Source organism: Zeus faber, assembly GCF_960531495.2.
Source record: "Zeus faber genome assembly, chromosome: 6".
NCBI lineage: Eukaryota > Metazoa > Chordata > Actinopteri > Zeiformes > Zeidae > Zeus > Zeus faber.
In genome coordinates, this window is record NC_137201.1 from 6,585,685 (window position 1) to 6,605,331 (window position 19,647).

Here is a 19,647-nt window from a genome sequence, read left to right on the forward strand (position 1 = left end):
CATTTGTGTTCCGACTTTGAGAGTTTTTTTTCTTAAAGTACCTGTAAAGTGAACATTAAATTGTGTTCTAAGTTTGTCACGCCACTGAAAAAATGTGTAATTAACCACCCAGCCACCTTTAATCACCTTTGAATGATAAAAAAAAATCGCCAAGTATATAAAATTAGGTTTAAAAATCGTGGGAAAAAGGCAGTTCCCTCTGCTCTGCGACGCTGCGGGCGACATGTTTTATCCCAAACCCTGGGCTGTTAGCTTAGCTTATTTCACCACTGATTCCGACCTGGATTCCGACATCGTTCAGTCTTGTCACATGTTTCCAGCAATTATTTTGGAACATGTATAATGTGTATAAGTTTTAAATGCCGTACACAGGCGTTAGGCATGATTGTTCAGTGTTGTTAAATTATGAGTAATAGTTTCTGTTTATGTTGCAAGTGTTTAGGGGAATTCAGTAGTGAAACCGTGATGGACATCGCTGTTTGGTTTGATGACCACATAGTTCATTTTCATGCTGAGCAAGTCATTGTCTCTCAGTTTGGTTAGCAAATAAACAGACTGTTAAAGCTAACGTTGTCTTAAAAGCTTATGTAAGCTAATGCAAGTAAGAGTAGTGACGTAGTTGTTTGTAGTAGTAACTGTCATGTGATAACTTAATTTAGAAACAGTACACATAAGATTCAACACCATCACATCTATGCCCATAAAACTAGACTCGCGTGTCAGAAAACCAACTTGAGAAATCTAATTGAGAAAAAGGGACTGCTCCCATATCATTCAACCGCAGCTGGAAAGAGAAGGCCAAACCCTGGACAGTGACTGGCTTACATGTACACTGCTCAGTATCTACCCTGAGGTCAAAAAGCAGAATAGCTAATAGCAAAAAAAACCCCAAAGCAGCTATCGGCGGCCATACTGCTGAAGTGACCACCATCCGGCGTTAGCATGGCTCTTTGCTCTCTTTGCTCTGTGCCGTACCTGCGGATGGCAGGTGCGGCACAAAACTAGCCCCAGGGTTCTGATTTCTGTTAATAATACAGCCGTGTTCAACAGATCCTAACGTTAGTTAACTGGAAGAGCAATAACTAACGGCGGCACGGTTGCCTGTTGCGCTGCCTTTACCTACAGGCCCTCACTGGAGTTCTCAAGTGCGCAGCGCTATGTCAACAAGATGGTGGCGACGTCAATCGAATCCTAACTATACGATCATTTTGTATGAGGTCCGTGGTCTTGAGTACTGAGAATGGCATGAAAGGAGTGTGTGTGTGTGTGTATGTGTGTGTGTGTGTGTGTGTGTGTGTGTGTGTGTGTGTGTCCCCGACCAGATCACTCACCTCCCTCCAACTTACAGAACCAGTCAAACTTGAAAAACCAAGAGTTAAGATTCTACCCATCTCCCTCTCTATCGCTCTCTCCTTGTGTGTGTGTGTGTGTGTGTGTGTGTGTGTGTGTGTGTGTGTGTGTGTGTGTGTGTGTGTGTGTGTGTGTGTGTGTGTGTGTGTGTGTGTGTGTGTGTGCCTGAGAGCACGTGCGTACACTCCAAGAGTAGAATCAGAGGCCTCCTGTAGCGACAACTAGCGTTGCCTGCAGTGTCACATTACAATATAGTGGATATAGAATGTTGTGTGCTAACCCCCTGGAGTCTGTCTTTTTTTTGAAGGGGTTTTCAGATCAATGAAAATACCTGTGTCCTGAAACATTCCATAAAGCAGATTTTACAGTTAGTCCTCCTCAGCACTGCAGTAGTACAGTGTGAAAAGAGCAGAAAGTACACAGACAAAGTCCAGTTCCAGTCTAACCGATTCTAACTTAATACTTAATTTAACTTTATCTAATCTAATCTAATCGAATCTAACCTGACATGACATAATCTAACGTAACGTAACGTAACGTAACGTAACGTAACGTAACGTAACGTAACGTAACGTAACGTAACATAACGTAACATCATCTAACCAAATCTTGCCAACAGCGACAAGGGGCTCAAGGATATTTTTGTTTGTTAAGAACTTGCATTTTATGGACCAATAAAGTTCACCGCGGAGAACATTTATTAACTATTGTACCTTATTGCGCCGAGTTCTTCTCTGCAATGAATTATTGTCTAATTACATTGTCATCTTGAAAGAGCACTGGGTTCCGCCTCTAGCTGTGTACACAGTGAGTAATCAACCTGAAATTTGGATACATTCCTCAGTTTATCCACCCGTTAACTAGGCACTGAAAGGCAAAGTGTTGAGGTGAGATGACGCGTGATCCGACAAAATTATCATTTGAATTAAAAATGCTAAACACGTTTATCCTGACCTGTCGTCCCCTCTCTTGCCAAAGTGAATCTAAGGCTTAACAGACAGTAAATATGTTCCGACTGGACTCAAGTTCCTCATACGCTCGTAGTCAACTGAAGAATTAATTGGAATTTGAGGATGTTTACTCACCCTGAACAACCTCAACAGCATTAAACCATAAACAAACAACATTAGAGAATCTTACTCATTGCCATTTTAACAGCGATTATAAAAAGACGAATGGACCCATAGCTTCACTCAGTGGCGTAACTATCGCCAATGCAGCCGGTGCAGCGGGGGCCCACTGCCGATCAAGGGTGCGTCAATTTGCGTTGATGCACCAGTGATGTGCTCCGCTGTGCGTCAACGCAAATTAGAAAAAACTTTTTATTTTACTCCGTTCCTTAATGAACAAGCCAGAGAAGCACCGCGCGTAGTGGACCGTCAACAGATTGCGTAGGGCTGCAAAATGGCCAGAGCCAGGCTGGGACCAAAACGATATTTGCCCACCACCTTCACCGTCAGGTGGTGATGGAGTGGAAGAGAACCCTCTTATAAGAGCTAGTTAACAATTTGTCTTGTTTTGCAGTCTGCATTCCTGTGTGGCAGCCAATGTCAAGGAACATGATCAACATGAGGAACCATCTCTATGACCCAAATCAGGCACAGGGTGAGTGCGTTTCACGCTCAGCAGGACCGCACCTTGCCACACAGGAGGGAACGGGGCGGGTGACTACATAAAGATTAAGGATGTATTTCCCAGGTAACTCATTTACGTGGAGCGCAGGGCGTGATCTACGCGCGCCGGAGGACAGTTTCAGTCTCCCTGCACCCGCCCTCAGAGCCCAAGACCAGAGTTTGCTTTTCATCGTTTCTATTGCACACGGTTGGAAAAAGCCAATGCGGATTGGACGCCAGCGTTTCAAGGACAGCAGGACTAACAAGCCAACCCAACACCAGATCACAGGACTGGTTGACTGGTTTGGGCACAATGCAGCTTATTGGTGGCTGAAATTAGAATAACTAATTCATCTGAATAATTGAAAAAATAGCTTTGAATTGCTGGTATGAACACTTGTGTCGCAGACAAGGTGCATTGAAATCTGTCCAGTGAGGTTTTTTTTCCCCTGCCTCCTTCAGTTCAGCGAGCCGAGGACAAACCCGAGCTCCCCAGGAGGGAGAGGAAGTTCGCACCCGGAGACCGGCCATGATGCAAATGCAATTAGAGCTTCCAGAAGGTGAAACGGAAAGTCCACACGCACGCGCACGCACACGCACACACACTGACGCTCTGCGTCGCTGAGCCTAATTCAATTGAAGCCCTCAGACATATTGCTCTAGTCCTTCCCCTTTGACCAACCTCTCTCTCTCTCTCTCTCTCTCTCTCTCTGTCTCTCTCTCTCTCTCTCTCTCTCTCTCTCTCTCCGCCCATCCTCCTGTGTGGAGGGTTGTCGTGACGACTAGGGAGCGCCCCCTGAGGATCACGGGGCAAGCGCTAATTGAAGCGTCTGCAGTCTCTACGGCAGCGGAGGTAAACAGTGTGAGGGCGTCGCGTCGCCGTGGCAGTGCACTTTGACCCGGTGTGTGTGACCTGAAAGGCTCGGACCGGAGAGACTTCTCCCGTCCTCCTCTCGTTTCTTTTTTTTTTTTTTTTTTTCCTTCACCTCAGCTCTCTCTCACATCACCACCTCCTTTCTTCACTTTCGACCTCCTCTTCCACTAAACCTCAGGGACACTTCATAGGAAAGTCTTCCTTTGCCGATGCATTTGAAGTCCATTGAACTTTGGCCATAGCAGACGGATAGGAAGTACACGGAAGTCCATGGACAACCAAGTCTGGAGAATACATTCAAAGAGTTGACAAGGTTATTAGACACGGACAGCCTGGTGGTTAAAATGCTCAACAATTTCTACATGACCAAAATAAAAGCTGCAACTTGAGGGTTTGGCTTCACCCGGGGATTTCGTAATGATCGACAGGGGACGCCATGGAAGCTTTGACATTTCTTTCGTATCTGCTTTATTCTAGGATTTTGTGGCTTCTTTCAAAGACTGATTGATATCTGGTTTGGTTTGGTTTTGCCGGTGATGAAGTTGCCGTGCTGCCTTCTGCCTGGCTATTAAATTACATCAAGTCATTTACAGTGGCAGACGCTTTTGTCCTCAGCGACTTACAAAAAGCACATTTTCTCACAGTATCACTCCACTGTGTGTCACAGTCCTTTTATGAAAGCAAGTCAGTAAGAAAGGGGAAAAGAGATCCTCGCGGGGTAGACGGGTCGGTGCAAGTAGGCTGCAGGTTTAGTCTGAAGAGATGGCTTTTCAGTCCTCTGTCCTCCTGTCTATAACTATTACTTGACATCATTAGAGGTTGAGCTTTGTCCAATTGCGGTTGAAATGGAGTTTACACAAGTTTAGCCCTCGTTTACACTGAGAATCACAGCGACAGCAGTTTTAGGGCTCGGGCCCTAAAGCGAACGTAATTCAATTTAATGTACGTTTCAAAAGATGCCCTACCTCCCAAAATGGTAGTGAATAGTCGAATTGATTGAAACAAGTGACGGCCATTATGCCCGTCTAGGCATAAACGTCTAGAAATATAAACTTTTCAACCAAATGTATCCGGAACATAAGCTAGTCCTGTTTTCGACACAAACATGTTAGGTTGGATGCTACAAAGGCCTTGCAGCTCATTTGCTTTGAGCTCACCCTAATATTTGACTGCTGGAACCTCTTCTCTCCCACCGCCTCCTCCTCTCCTGCCGCATTCCGCCTTTCTCCACCCGTCCACGTTGTCGTGCCACCTCCCTCCCCTTCCCTCTCTCCCTCACCGGGTCCAGTCTCCCTCCACGCTTCTCATCGACACCACGCGCAACCCACACCCACCCCGTTGTCCTCGGCGCCTCCGATGCCGGACAATCGTGTCATTCAGCCGAGATCGTGCCTGATGCAGATGAAAAATTTGGCCGCTCCTCTAGCCAACCCCGCCAACCCACTACGCCCCCCCCCCCCCCCCCCGCAGACACACACACACACACACACACACACACACACACACACACAAAATACACACTCACATGCACACAGCCGTCCTACTGAATTCCAAGCCGACAGCCGTCATCGCTCATTATCTTGACCTGCACTGTCGTCAACAGGATGTCGGCCTCATCTGAGGGTTAATGTTCTCTTTTTTATTCCTCCGCGCTGCGCTGACTTCATCTCTGTTGGAGCTCATTTTCCTCCCTCTCTCAAATACCCTCAGGGAATATTTGACTTACAGATTAACTTCATTCTAGTGTACTTTTTAGCGCTATTAACCCTTTTAGCACTATGAACTTTTTTTCCCTTCCGTTTTCCCCCTCCACTCTGTCTTGCTACAGTATATGTTCTGTATATGTTGTATTCTATCATACTTGTCTGTCTGTCTGGTCGTGTATGTACATTATACCCGTGAGAACGCATTTACATTTCCAACTCCCAACTCCCAACTACAGACGTTGACCGAAGGAGTGCAGAGGAGAAAGCAATGCATCACGGATTGTTTCAACGGCGCGTTTCAACATCCTGCCCGAGCAGGAGGTGGAAACTTGAGACAGCAACAGGAGCGGAGAGCAAACACTATTTGCACTTGATCGACAAGCTCAACCATATACGTGGGCCTTGACTTCAGATAACTGTCTTCCAGGCCTTGACCAAAAGGCTGTCCTGGGTCTGAGCCTCCAGTGTTGGGTCATTTTGGGCAAATTTGGGGTCATTTGGGAGTCATACAACAGATGCAAACGCGTTGAATTCAAGCAAAGTCTAATGTCTGACAGAGGTGTTTTGATCACTCTGTGTAATATATAAGGTGTTTGACTCCTCTTTAGTCTATGTACACAAACTTTACGTCGTATTTACTTGACATTGGATGCAGCCTCGTCATTCAACAAATGACACAACATCCTGAACAGACTGATGATCTTCATGTTACTTCTTTGCCATTAATGAATACTATAAACACTATGCACACTATAGGTACGAAACTGTAGCATACTGGTCTTCTATTGTTAAACTCTTACATTTTTAAATTGTATTTATTTGACTTATATTTTATTTTGATGTTATTATTTTAACACTGTGGTATCCAGATCCTGGAAGAAAGTGACTGGTGAAAAGAATCCAAGTTACCAAGCAAATCCTTCATGTCCAACCCTCAACTTAACGTCTTCATTAGAAGCAATTCCAGTAAGTCAAACGGTCTGGAAGTCAGGGACCCCAATCAAGTCCAAATTTCTGAAATATATTTATCTATAAATTAACAAAATAAAATTATAAACTACAGGCGATGTTTCACTTGCAAATGTGGTGTCATTTTTTTGGATAGCTACTTATCTGGAGAGAGATCACATGATGTGTGTTTACCTACCAAACTACAGTTTGAGCCTATGTTTGTGCAAGTTTAACATTGTATTTGTGTCGGTTTGAGGATAAACAGCTTGGTAAATATCCAATTTTACCCAACTGTAGCCAAAGTTGGATTTGAAATGGGACTATCTCTGCAACAGAGTCAGTTTTACCGCTCTAAACATTTAAAAAGGCAAAATGGTTAAAAAAAAATAAATCCAAATTTAAGTCGCTTATTCCGTAATGGGTATTTGTTAACATGACACTCTACTTCCTGTGCGTATTCTAACCTGGTGAAGGACCCTCTGGTGAATGGACATGAAAACCGACTGCTAAGGTGTTGACCGTGTCAACAGTATCTCTGTTTGATTGTAAACCATGACACAATCAAGCTGCCGTGTGTACACACACACACACACAGACACACACACACACACACACACACACACACACACACACACACACACACACACACACACACACACACTTCATCATATGTATCTACAAATGAAAAAGGGTTTGAATTCAAAATATGTTTGGGAGACCTGTCTGATCTACCTGTTGTAGTATAGTTCTATGAGGGGTCATGCCTACGACATTTGTAATTGCTCAGTCGCTCCATGGAAACTGTGGCACTTGAAATGTTTACGTCCAATGGCTTTTCTAGAGCCCAAACAATCGAATCTAAAAAGGCGTTAGGCAATCTGGTCACTTTAAAAACAGGCAATGAGAAATAAATACTCAATTCCCTGCCGCCCCAGGCTACAAATACAAAATCCAGCGCAGTTAGAAGTTCCCTGACAAGGCTTGGATCCTGCTCACTGACATACCGTTCCACCAATCGGATTTCAGAGATTTACGGATAGATTTACATCGCTGGCAGCGACTTCGAGGGTTTGACTTTGACTCCGTCGACACGTTCTACTTCGGCAATTATTGTTTGTGCCAAATGGGGCTTGTCCTGCCTCGGGTCCTCAGAGTCTCACAGTCTGGCCAATCATTACAAAATAAAAACACTTTTGCAATTAAAACCAAGGTGCCATGTTGCAACGTAACAAAAGCCAACGTTTTATAAATAATAAGGGTTCGATCAGTTTCCCACGCAAATTGTCAATATCCTACATCAAACTATCAATAATTGAATATTTCATATAATAATCCATTCTCTAATAGCTCTCTCTCTCTCTCTCTCTCTCTCTCTCTCTCTCTCTCTCTCTCTCTCTCTCTCTCTCTCTCTCTCTCATTCTGCATCTGCCTTAGATTTAGACCGGGGACCAGAAACAGGGTAATAACCCTGTTTCTGGTCCCTGTATCTAATAGTGTCAACATAGACCTGTTTTGCTTCCACCTCACACACACACACACACACACACACACACACACACACACACACACACACACACACACACACACACACACACACACACACACACACACTTGTTGAATCATCATCACCCCCATAACCACGCCAATCGCCTTTTGTTTGAACCAGATACCAGGTCTATGGTCCCATGTCCCAGGTTACCTAACCCTGCCAGTTCCACCGGGATCCTCCCTACACCCTTTCTCCTCTCGCCACCCAGATCAGAAAGGTGACGTTATCGTCACTATTTGTCATTGTGCAGCCCCCCCCCCCTCCACACACACACACACACACACACACACTGTCTGTTTCCAACACATCCTCATTCCAATAATCCAACCGAACGCTCCTGTCGGACCTAACCGGAGTGAAGTAACAGAACAGGGGAGGAGTGGAGTGGAGGAGGGGAGTTAAGTGAGTTTCACCCCAGGGGCGCTACGCCCAACAAAGTAAAGTGACAGACAAATACACAACACTGTGCGGGGGTGGGGCGCTCTCTTAAATGTCTGATAAGGGTGTCAAAAAAAACCCATTGTATTTTCATTTTTAGAAAGACATATCTCCAGTCTTTCATGTGACAACATTGAGTGTAGGCAGGTAGGGGGTGCAGACAATAAGTCATATGACACTACACACTAATACAGTGTGTGTGTGTGTGTGTGTGTGTGTGTGTATGTATTTCTCTGCAAATACACCTGAACCTGCTCCACCCTTTTACAAAGAAACCATTAACACTAACTTTAAACTTTTAATGTTTTATTATTAAATAAAACAACAACAATAATACATATTGTTATTATTATTATTATTATTATTATTCCACCAACCTGCGCTTCCTCGCCGCGGCTGCTCCGCTCCAGCTCTCCGACGTAGTACTGCTCCATCCACCGCCGCGCGTTCAGTGAGTGCCGGTGCGGGGGCCCCTCCATCTCCGGACCGACGTCCCTCGCCGCGCGGCGCAGGATCAGCGCCTCGCCGCCCGGGTGCGTGCTGAGGAAGCCCGTCACGTCGTACACGCGGGTGCCCAGCAGCACCCAGCAGGAGTCCTCGGTGCAGTGGCGGGCCACCTCCGCCTCCGAGAAGAGCCGCGGCGGAGACATCCTGGGGGAGTGGAGAGGAGACCCCGAAACTTCGCCCGGGCGCAGGAGCAGGAGCAGGAGGAGGAATTGTGGAGAGACCCTCCTGACCAAGGCCCTTCAGACTGACCGGAGAGAGCCCAAACTTCTCCTGCTTCACCCTGCTTGGCTGCGGGGGAGAGAGGAGCCGGGGCGGATCCCTCATTAGCGTGCTCATGGATTATTCATGCAGGTGGGGGCGTGGTTTCGAAGACACCTGCTTTCACCTGTGTCAGCAAGGCCCGTTCATTGTCATACGTCGAATAGATTTGAGGAAAACTAGGGGAATTATCATTATTATTATTATTATTATTATTATGTATATATTTTTTTTTCCATGGAATTGAATACATTTCGTTTCGATGCATTTATGCATGAAACAAAACGTATCGATCAGCCCTGTCACCTGTTGCAGAACAGCCGTTTTTGGGGGCATTTAAGTTTGCCACATAAACATTCAGTTCGACCGCGGATGCGCTTTAACCTCACTCATGGGAGCCGAACGAGCTGAACTGAATTCACATTGCATTGCACCGCGGCAGTGGAGCACGCTGAGCACTTCGAAGCGGGGAACTTGGCGCGGAACGACCCGCGTCCCCGGAGCCATTCGTGCGTTTTGGCTGACGAGCGATCCCCGCGTCACGTTGCCCGACAGCGCCCCCTGGCCGCATGTCCGCCACGCGGCTTGCCGGTGCGGAACGCCTCATCTCCACCACACGTCTGCCGTCACGCCCGCCGACGTCTTTTCTCTTGAGTGGGGAAGGTCACAGTCTGCATTCGGTCCCGGGAAAAATGACTCTTTTGCCCCTTTTGCGTCGTAAAATATCACAATGTCATAAAATATCCAAAATCGAAATCAGAAGTTAGTGACCCCCCCCCCCCCCCCCATGCGGGGCCATCAAATGTTTGGAGTGTGGGGGCATATTGGCCCATGTGCTTGTCTATTACTTGTTTTTTTTTATTTTCTTTTATACATTTTGTGAATTTAGTGGATAGAATCTTACTTCTGTTATTCTGACACAGCACGATATACAGTTTCTCTACCTTCTATCGTGTGGACTCGGGTCATATACACTGAAAGTACAGGGAACGGCAGGTGGCACAAACGGACCAGAGAGGGAGAAAAATAATATATAGACTATATTTCACAAACGGGGTCTGATAGAACACTTACGATTGCAGGATTTTCACGAAAGCTAATAATAACTAATAACCTGTTTATTGTTTTTTCGTTTGTTTAACATAGTCCTCTTTGATATTTTAACAGTACAGTAATATTAAATGTTTAAAAAAAACTATTTGCCAAATTAAAACACTTTGTTTTTCATATTTGCAGCAAAATAACCTCTATAGTTAGTGGAACCACATTTTCAAAAAACAATTTCCTGAAAAGGCTTATTTGGCCAAGACATCATCATGCTTGTAGAATGTAAAATAATTATTGTCTATATATTTATTTATAAACATACAGATAGTATCCTCCATAATTCCATAATCCATAATCCTCCATAATCCTGGACTTCCTCACAGCCCACCCCAGGTGGTCAGGGTGGGGAGGCACATGTCCAGCTCCCTCACCCTGACCACAGGATCCCCCCAGGGTTGCGTCCTCAGCCCCCTACTGTACTCCCTGTACACACATGACTGTGTGGCCAGGTCCAGCTCCAACACCATCGTCAAGTTTGCTGACGACACCGTGGTCGTGGGCCTGATCACCGACTGCGATGAGAAGGCCTACCGCGAGGAGGTGGCTGACCTGTCACTCTGGTGCCAGGACAACAGCCTCCACCCGAACGTCAGCAAAACTAAGGAGCTGACTGTGGACTTCAGGCGAGGATTACAACAGAGGACGCATGCGCTCTTGGTGATAAATGAGACTTCTGTTGACAGGGTGAGCAGCTTCAAGTACCTGGGAGTCCACATCACAGAGGACTTAACATGGACTGTACAAACAGACACTCTGGTGAGAAGGGCGGGGCAGCGTCTTTACCACCTCAGGCAGCTGAGGAAATTCCAGGTCTCAGTGAGGATCCTCAAGTCCTTCTACTGTGGAGCGGTGGAGAGCATCCTGACAGGCAACATCACTGCCTGGTTTGGGAACTGTACTGCCCAGGACAGACTGGGCAGTACAGAGGGTGGTGCTGCAGAGGGTGGTGCGTTCTGCTGAACGTACCACTGGAACTACACTCCCCTCCATGCATGACTTATACACCAGGAGGTGTAGTAGCAGAGCCGGCAGGATCATGAAGGATCCTCATCACCCCAACAACGGACTGTTCCAGCTGCTGCGGTCAGGCAAGCGCCTCCGCAGAGACTGAGTTTTTTCCCGCAAGCCATAATAACTGTCAATGCTGACCTCACCAGGGGTCCTCACTGAGCCACACACAGGCTCCACTACCTTACTGTACTGTATGTAGCATACTGTACTGCATACTGTGTCACTGTTCTGGGTTGTTCGGTGTTACTGTATTGCTGCGCCGTACTGTTGTATACTGTGCTGTATTATCCCACAAACACTACCTCACTTCATTCACATGCCACTTTAATGCACATATCTGTATATACATAATTGCCTATTCCATATACATAAGTCTATCCCATATACATAAGTCTATTCCCTTTATCTATTCAATTTTATTTTATTCTATAAGTAATCGACTTACTGTATTACGTTTTAGGAATCAGTTAGTTGGTCTAGTAGAAAGAAATTTTCTTAGGTCGCAACTTCAGCCCAGGACTTATTGTGTGGTATCAACCGGGTGCGTTGCATTACATTTCACTGCATATATGTATGAAAGTATGTATATGTATGTGACGATTAAACCTCTTGAATCTAGAATCTTGAATTATAGGTACCCAAAAATTAATATGGATAATAAATGCTGGACACCCCACACTTTGTTCATCAAATGTTTGCTATGCTGAACAATATGAGAAAAGTATATAGTTGTATTCCAAATAGCTTGTAGGCATGGGGGTGGCATCCAGCTGTGGCTTTGGAGCCTTGAGTGAGTGAGTTGTTCTCAACTTCATTCGCGCAATTTTCAAGATCGCAAACCAAATGTAGGCGCGTACTTAATTATATGTGAATGTGAATTTATTTTATGTTCTGCCCCAGTGAATCAGGAAGTCAAGGATGACCACTGAAGGGTTTCTAAATACTCAACATTTCATCAAACTAAATCCACAAAAATAAAAGAATGAAATTAAATATAAAAGGTCACATACTTAAATTACATCTTGTACATAACAACTTCCTGGAATGCCAACACCAACAATGTTTTTGAGAAGATCATTGAATCGAAGAAGTCTTGACACGATCACCGAAGCTTCGATTTAATAGTTTCTCAGACTTCATATATATTGAATATTGGGTCTTTTTTTTTTATTTTTTATTTTTTTTGTCAGCCTTGCCCTTGGCTCGTCTTCAGCGAGGCTGCCAGCCAGTCACACACTGCAGCTCCGTCACCTTGTTCTGCCTGACACCTCCCTTCTTCTTTCCTCATCCCGTCATATCTCTCTCTCTCACACACACACACACACACACACACACACTCAGCTTTTCCCACAAGTAGTGACGTCCCCACAGAACACTGCCTACTAAATATACCGCCGTCCATAGAGCGCTCCTCCTTTGTAAGTGTCACCTGAAGCGAGGTGTGCGTGTGTGACGTCAGAGGCGGGCGGGGCTGCTTCAGTGTGTCCTGGGCGCTGATTGGCTGACCCTCCACCTTCGGTCAGCTTGGTACCTATAAGAAGGTGGCGCATCAGTGTCGCGAACAACAGTAAAAAGCTCGAAAAGCCAGCAACCTCCACCCGCATCCATGGCTACAGTAGTTCCTGTGAGTATGCGTGCGTGTGCGTGTGTGTGTGTGTGTGTGTGTGTTCTCAAATTCACGAGATTATTTGTCACGTGCTCTGTGAGGTAAGTGCTGGGGTTAAGGTAAGTTTCATTTAGGAGGATTTAAATGTATATTTAATAAAAGACAAACAATAAATGATATAATATGATTATAGAACCAGAATCGCGATTGCGGCGCCGCCCCTTGCAGCCGCCTGCGCGAACACCTCCTGTCGATTACGCACATTTTAGCTTTTTTTTTTTTTTTGGTATTGGCTGTCATGACATTTCACTGCATATATGTATGACCGTATGTATATTGGACATATTTTCCGAGTGCCAAGAATTGATTAACAGTTTTGGGAGACGTAAATAGACGCTGAGTACAGTATTTTCATTACTACACTTTATTACATTAACGCGTTTCTTGTGTGTGCGCGCATGTGAAGCAGTTGGCGTGCCATTCTTCAAGATCAGGTGTCAACCCTGTAAATGAATCTGCAGATCAGAATTCTCGATGTGGGGTGTGTGTGTGTGTGTGTGTGTGTGTGTGTGTGTGTGTGTGTGTGTGTGTGTGAGCACCGCTTGTCTCGCGTTACTGATGGAGGGTGATTAAGTCTGAAAGAGGGCGGTCGCAGCTCAACATATGCTAATTAAAAGTGTGTGCCTGTGTGTGTGTGTGTGTGTGTGTGTGTGTGTGTGTGTGTGTGTGTGTGTGTGTGTGTGTGTGTGTGCGTGTGTGTGTGTGTGAACAGCAGAGCTACGCAGGTGACACTGCAAACCCGTGGCCTCATTCTGTGGAACGATCTGAACAATGCACTGTGTCTGTGTGGAAATGGCCAAAGACTAATATGCGCTTAGAAATGCGTATTAAGCAATAATCATTCTTCGCCTCCAAGTTTAACACATGGGATGAAGGCAAATATTCCTCAGGTGAACAATATTGAGACTGTAAATCAGAAAATACAAAAATATAGGAATTTGGTGCACACACACACACGCATAACTGATGGACTTTTATTTTAAATTAATGATGACTTGAATTGATATGAATTCACATTTGGATGCTCACTCCCCGATTGCATTATATATGTCGTGTAGTAAAACAAATGATTAAAGTGACATTAAAATTATATTATATAGAAATAAATTCTGCAGGGAAAAATAAATGATGTTTTAATTAAAGTGACGTATTAAAAAGGACCGTAGTTGAACGAAGAGCTCAATTTGAATTGTGTTTTCTTTTTCATTCTCACATGATAAACTCAAGTGCCGCTTATCTTAAGTTTTTTTCTCTGAGTTTTACCAGCCCTGAGTCCAAGCAGCAGAATGCAAGTCACTAAAATACATACAAAGTTTTTACGTTCATGTCACTATATTGTCACCACCAAACTTGAGTCTTAATGTAATTAAAGTGATGATTGAGGCTACTAAAATGATCTCTACATATTAAATGACCCAGCACAAATAGCCCTACCCAAAAATAACTTCATTCTACTGAGAATAGAATAGAGCCGGGCACAGTAGAATGGAATAACAGGTAGGGCCCGTGCCAACACACACATGGTAACAAAACCTTTTCAATCCATCACACATTTTTCCTGTAGCCTTTCTCCTCTTTATGTCCTTCTCACGTCCCCTTTTCCTTGACAATTACCCTCCCTCTAACCTTAAACCCCTTAACTATAACCCAAATAATCCTAACCCGTCAACCAAACCTTCTTCCCTATCTCTCCCTAACCCTAACCCTCATCCTTTCATCTCGGCCCCAGTGTGCGTCCTGCTATGCTCAGAGCAGTGTCCAGCCCCTGCGGCTCTTTGGGAAGGGTCCCGGCGGAGGCTACCTGTCGCTCATCACCTACCGGGGGCCCCGCTGCGCCCCGCGGCCCCGCCTGGTCTGCCATTCCCCCAAGATGACCCTGCGTCAGATCTGCCGCATGCTGAAGGTCATGAAGCAGCTTCGGGCCAGGGAGGCGGCCCTGGCGGTCAACAGGTGAGAATGGGGAGAGAAGCATTACTAATATGGCTAAAGGACAAAATGTGTTGATATCAACGTACCTTCCCGTCTGATGCATTTGCTGGGAAGAGATGAAAATAAGGAAGAAATCGGCCGGCAAAATGGGAATTTATGAGAAAATAATCACATTTGGGTTGATAGTTGTCACACCCACATATGCATGTTTGCTTCAGTCTGTACCAAACAAACACCACCTTCCTTCCAGAAAGTGATGAAGAAGCTTTTTGGTGGGGAAAATATAATATGAATTACAAAACCAAACATAATTCTTCTATCAAAAAGTAGAGGAAAAAGTAAACTGTTCATTTCCTTTAAACCTAATGGGAGCGCAACTAAATCACATTTCATTTTGCGTTCATATTTAACATTGGCTTCAAATTCTTCTCAAATTTAGACGGAAACATATGATTTTGGTATCTAATGATCTTGCAAAAAGATTATGGATAAGTCAAATAATTGCAATTAGCCAATTAGTTAATAATTGCAGCTCTAATTGGCTGAGGGCTACTTCATGATGAAACTCTGACAAACATGTTATCGTAGAGCAGAGGCAAAAACAGCCTTTCTCAGGCCGCCCCGAAACAGAAACTACTCACTAGTGAATAACTTACAGGTACTAGCAGTACCTGTAATGGTGATGCAAGATTCGCAAACGATTCATTCGTAGCGAACAAATCTTTAAAAGATTCAGGAGTCGGGACTCACTCTGGCCACAGAGTCGTTTTGCTGGTGACTCTCTGGCACGCAGGCATTCACTGAGTCTCGATTGTTGAACGAGAAGAGCCGTGAGCTGCGAGTCGCGCATGCGCCTCCTTGCGCGCCCTCAAGCGTCCATTCAGTGAGTGGGCAAGCTAGAGAGAAAGAGATGATCTTTGACTTACAAACTGAAAGAATCACCGTTATTTTAACCGACGTGGATAAAGGGCCAAGGCATTTGGCGTAATTCATATTGAATGTGTACTGTTTGAATTCCCCCCAAATATATTATATTATATCGTGACCGAATGAAGAGATTCCTGTGAGAGGTCCAGTGAGTCGTCAAGAACCGACTCTCGAAAAAGAGCCGAACCTTCCATCGCGACAGTACAGCGAGGCCCCGTAGCTTGCCCCCTTGTTGACTGTTATCTCTCTCAACCCCCACAGAAAGCAGGGCTTGGCGGCTCCGGTCCCGGCCTCCCCGGCCGCCCGCCCGGAGAAACGCTGTCTCCCCGCCTGTGCAAAACGCAGGCGTGGCAACAACGTGAAGCGTGCAGGATGACCTGACCCCATGGAAGGTCTCCACCCTCCCGTCTCCCCCCTGAACACACACACACATATATACAGTACATTCCAAACTGACTGTAGCACCGGACACCGGCCGGTGTGTGTAGTGGAAGCTGAACGCTCATCGCAACAGAAGGACACTTCACCCACGGTCCGACGCAAACCTGAGGACATTCCAAAGATGGAGAGAACCTTTTTCAACAGGGAGGGAGGGAGTTGGGGCTGATTGTCTCTGATATCCGTTTGTTTGTGAAGGGTGTTCTTCTTCCCAAGATCTTGTCTCTGGGACCCCGAGGTTTGTATTGTCGGACATGATTTCGTCCAAACTTCCACCCTTGTCTATATTTTAGTTATGGAGATACTGGTGAAACAAGGATCAAAACAAGTCATTATTGTATATTCTCTAATGGAAATAACAGTGACATTTATCTATTAATCACTTTTTCCGGGGACTAGCTAAATGTATATTGAATCTAATTGTCTATAATATCATTAAAGCTGTACTGGTTGGACCTTTATTAATCCAATAATAATTATTTAATAATTAAATTTAATTAACAAAAATAATTAATAATAATTTAAACTTTTCTTTCCTTCTGTGTAACATGTTTGTAACGTGTATATTTCTCTATTCTGTATGAGACAAGAATTGGATTTTTGATGTGAAATAAATGCGAAAGATGCACACGTAACGCCTTGTGCAATTGTATGTGTATGCAGAGTAACAGATTATAAGCAAATAATCTATTTTGAATAAGTATTGCTGTATGAAGTGGATTTGAAGTGTGGAATAATAATATATACTGTAGTTGCAGGCCGCAAAGCACAGAGTCCAGTTTAGTCGCAAAAATTTGTTCTCCTGCCGGAGTTGAGCGTTGAGTACGATGCATTGGTGAAAAAGCACCAAGATAACAGACCTTGGGACCACCGACACAAATAGTTTTCTGAGTTACCGTGAAATGCAGCATCACTTGCTACTCTCTCTCATCTCCACCCGGCGCAGATCCTGCGAGAAGCAACTAAAACACCAATGGAGTCCAGATTCCAGCACCCTGTGTGAAATGCCCCCCAGAGCCACACGCTACACACAATGTCAGATTGGGCAACACTGTGTGCAATTCCTCCTACAGATATAATGGGATGTGGATTGAACTTGGAACACAGCCTGTGTGGACAGCTCTGAATAGAAATATCAGTTTGTGTCCATGGGTTTGACGGTTGGTGAGAACCAGACTATCACATTACATTGACACGTGAAATGTCAGAATCCGAGCAAAAACAACAACAATGATAAATATAGCTGCAGGCAGCAATACACGGGGTCCAGTTTATTCGTATTATGTACGTGTTAACATTTTCAACAAGTTACTTTTTCATGAAATACGAAAGACGTGGTTTTTCTGTCAGTAATTACCATTCGCAGCTTCTATTTTCCAACGCCTTGCTGGATCTTGAACGCATCACTCTGTTGGCGTTGCACGTTTCAGTCAGAGTCGCACATTTCAGTGATTTCGACTCGACGTGGTTACTTTTGTGGATAACCTTTTTGCTAGTTTTCATTAATCCGCCAAAGTTATGGGGACCACGGAAAGAAAGTACATAAATATACACGTAAACTGATAGTTGGTAACGTAGAACAACACAGAGTCCACACTGCACACTGGATACGGGGGCAATGGACATTCTCAATCGGAATCTGTACATTTATAGTACAGGACGGTAGTGGAACAGCTATGTTGTACGGTTTAGAGGCGGTGGCACTGACAAAAAGGCAGGTGGCTGAACTGGAGGCGGCAGAGTTGAGGATGTTGAGATTTTCATTGGGAGTGACAAGGATGGACAGGATTAAGAATGAGTACATTAGAGGGACAGCTCAGGTTGGACAGTTTGGTGGAAAAGTGAGAGAGGCCAGATTGAGACGGTTTGGACACGTGTGTAGGAGAGATGAGAGTTACATTGGGAGAAGGATGCTGAGGATCCTTCTCCCAAGAGGCAAGAGGAAAAGAGGAAGGCCAAAGAGAAGCTTTATGGATGTGGTGAGGGCGGACATGCAGGCGATTGGTGTAAGGAGGAAGATGCGCAGAACATAAGGTATTGGAGGCAGAAGATCCACTGTGGCGACCCCTAACGGGAGCAGCCCAAAGAAGAAGAAGAAGAAGAAGTATGATGACACAATAATAATAATAATAATAATAATAATAATAATAATAATAATAATACATGTAGCTGCAGGCAGCAATACTCAGGATCCAGTGAAGTGGGCCCTTCATTAAATTGTGACTGCAGATGTTAATTTGTTCCCGCCTGGTGGGGTCTGAGCCACTGTGCGTAGAGTTGCCACCTTCAATGTAGAAAAATAAAGGACACCTTGCCAGGGACACAAGTCAAGTGGGTGTCTGTCCTTCATGGGCCAGTTTGTGCTTTTTATGCATCAATATCAAAGTCCTCTCTGCTGCTCTCAACATGAATGTAAAGGACATAAAGAATGAATAAGAGTAAAGGACAGATGCATCAATTATATGAAGGATTAGTTGGTTTGTCAAAATAAACTATTTGGTATATCTGGTGCATGTGAGTTGTCCTCAGAAACATATAAACTTATGACGTTTAATGCGCTGCACCTCCAATCTCTCTCAAGTCTTCTGGTAATACTTTAAGTTAATTTTTTCAAACATAATAAAGGGTAATAGTAATATAATAATACCTGTTACTTTGTAACTGTGTATGGTTAAGAGTTTGTTTCTTATTTTCCCGGTGTGTGTGGCGTTATCTTGGTGAGGTTTGTGTTGTTGACTCAGATGACCTGTGTACACCGCCAACTTGCCCATGTGCGCAAGGATTTCTCTGTTGCAGCATACTATGCGCGGCGCCATCTTGATGAGGTTGTGGTTGTTGACCACAAACTCCATCCACGATACTGAACCGATCTGGATTCAACTTGAACGATGCCATGTTGGAACCGCCCCAAATACAAACACGTGCCGCCATTTTGGTGAGGTCCCGATTGTTGACCTATCACTAGACTACAATGCTATCATGTGACCTGTGCGAGCAGTCATTTGCGCACATGCGCATGTTGCGGCGATGATAATAAAAAAATACAGTTTTTTGTACTCAATTATTCCATAATAATGGGCCGATCCGGATCAAACTTGGACGACCGCATGTCAGGATCCCCCCAAATACAGACTTTATTCATCCATAGACTACTGATGTCAGTTTTTAATTAACGAAAACAATAGGGGTCCAGTCCCGATGCTGAAACTGGCAAAATGAGGGGACTATGTGTATATGTCTTAGTTGATTTCAGCCCGAATTTGTAAATGAATGCATCCTTGCATGCAGAATTCTGGTTGAAACATCATTAAAACCCTGTCTGC

General features: G+C 44.6%; 1 protein-coding gene across 1 annotated transcript in view; it reads right to left on the reverse strand.

Moving 5' to 3' along the window:
• Nucleotides 1–9,131, reverse strand: part of fa2h (fatty acid 2-hydroxylase) — a gene marked incomplete at both ends in the record, with an annotated part of 32,939 nt that extends 23,808 nt beyond the window's left edge. The window contains one exon of the mRNA XM_080001812.1: nucleotides 8,859–9,131. Coding sequence (XP_079857938.1) covers nucleotides 8,859–9,131 — 273 coding nt within the window. The remainder of the gene's footprint in view (nucleotides 1–8,858) is intronic.
• Between the last annotated feature and the right edge of the window lie 10,516 nt (nucleotides 9,132–19,647).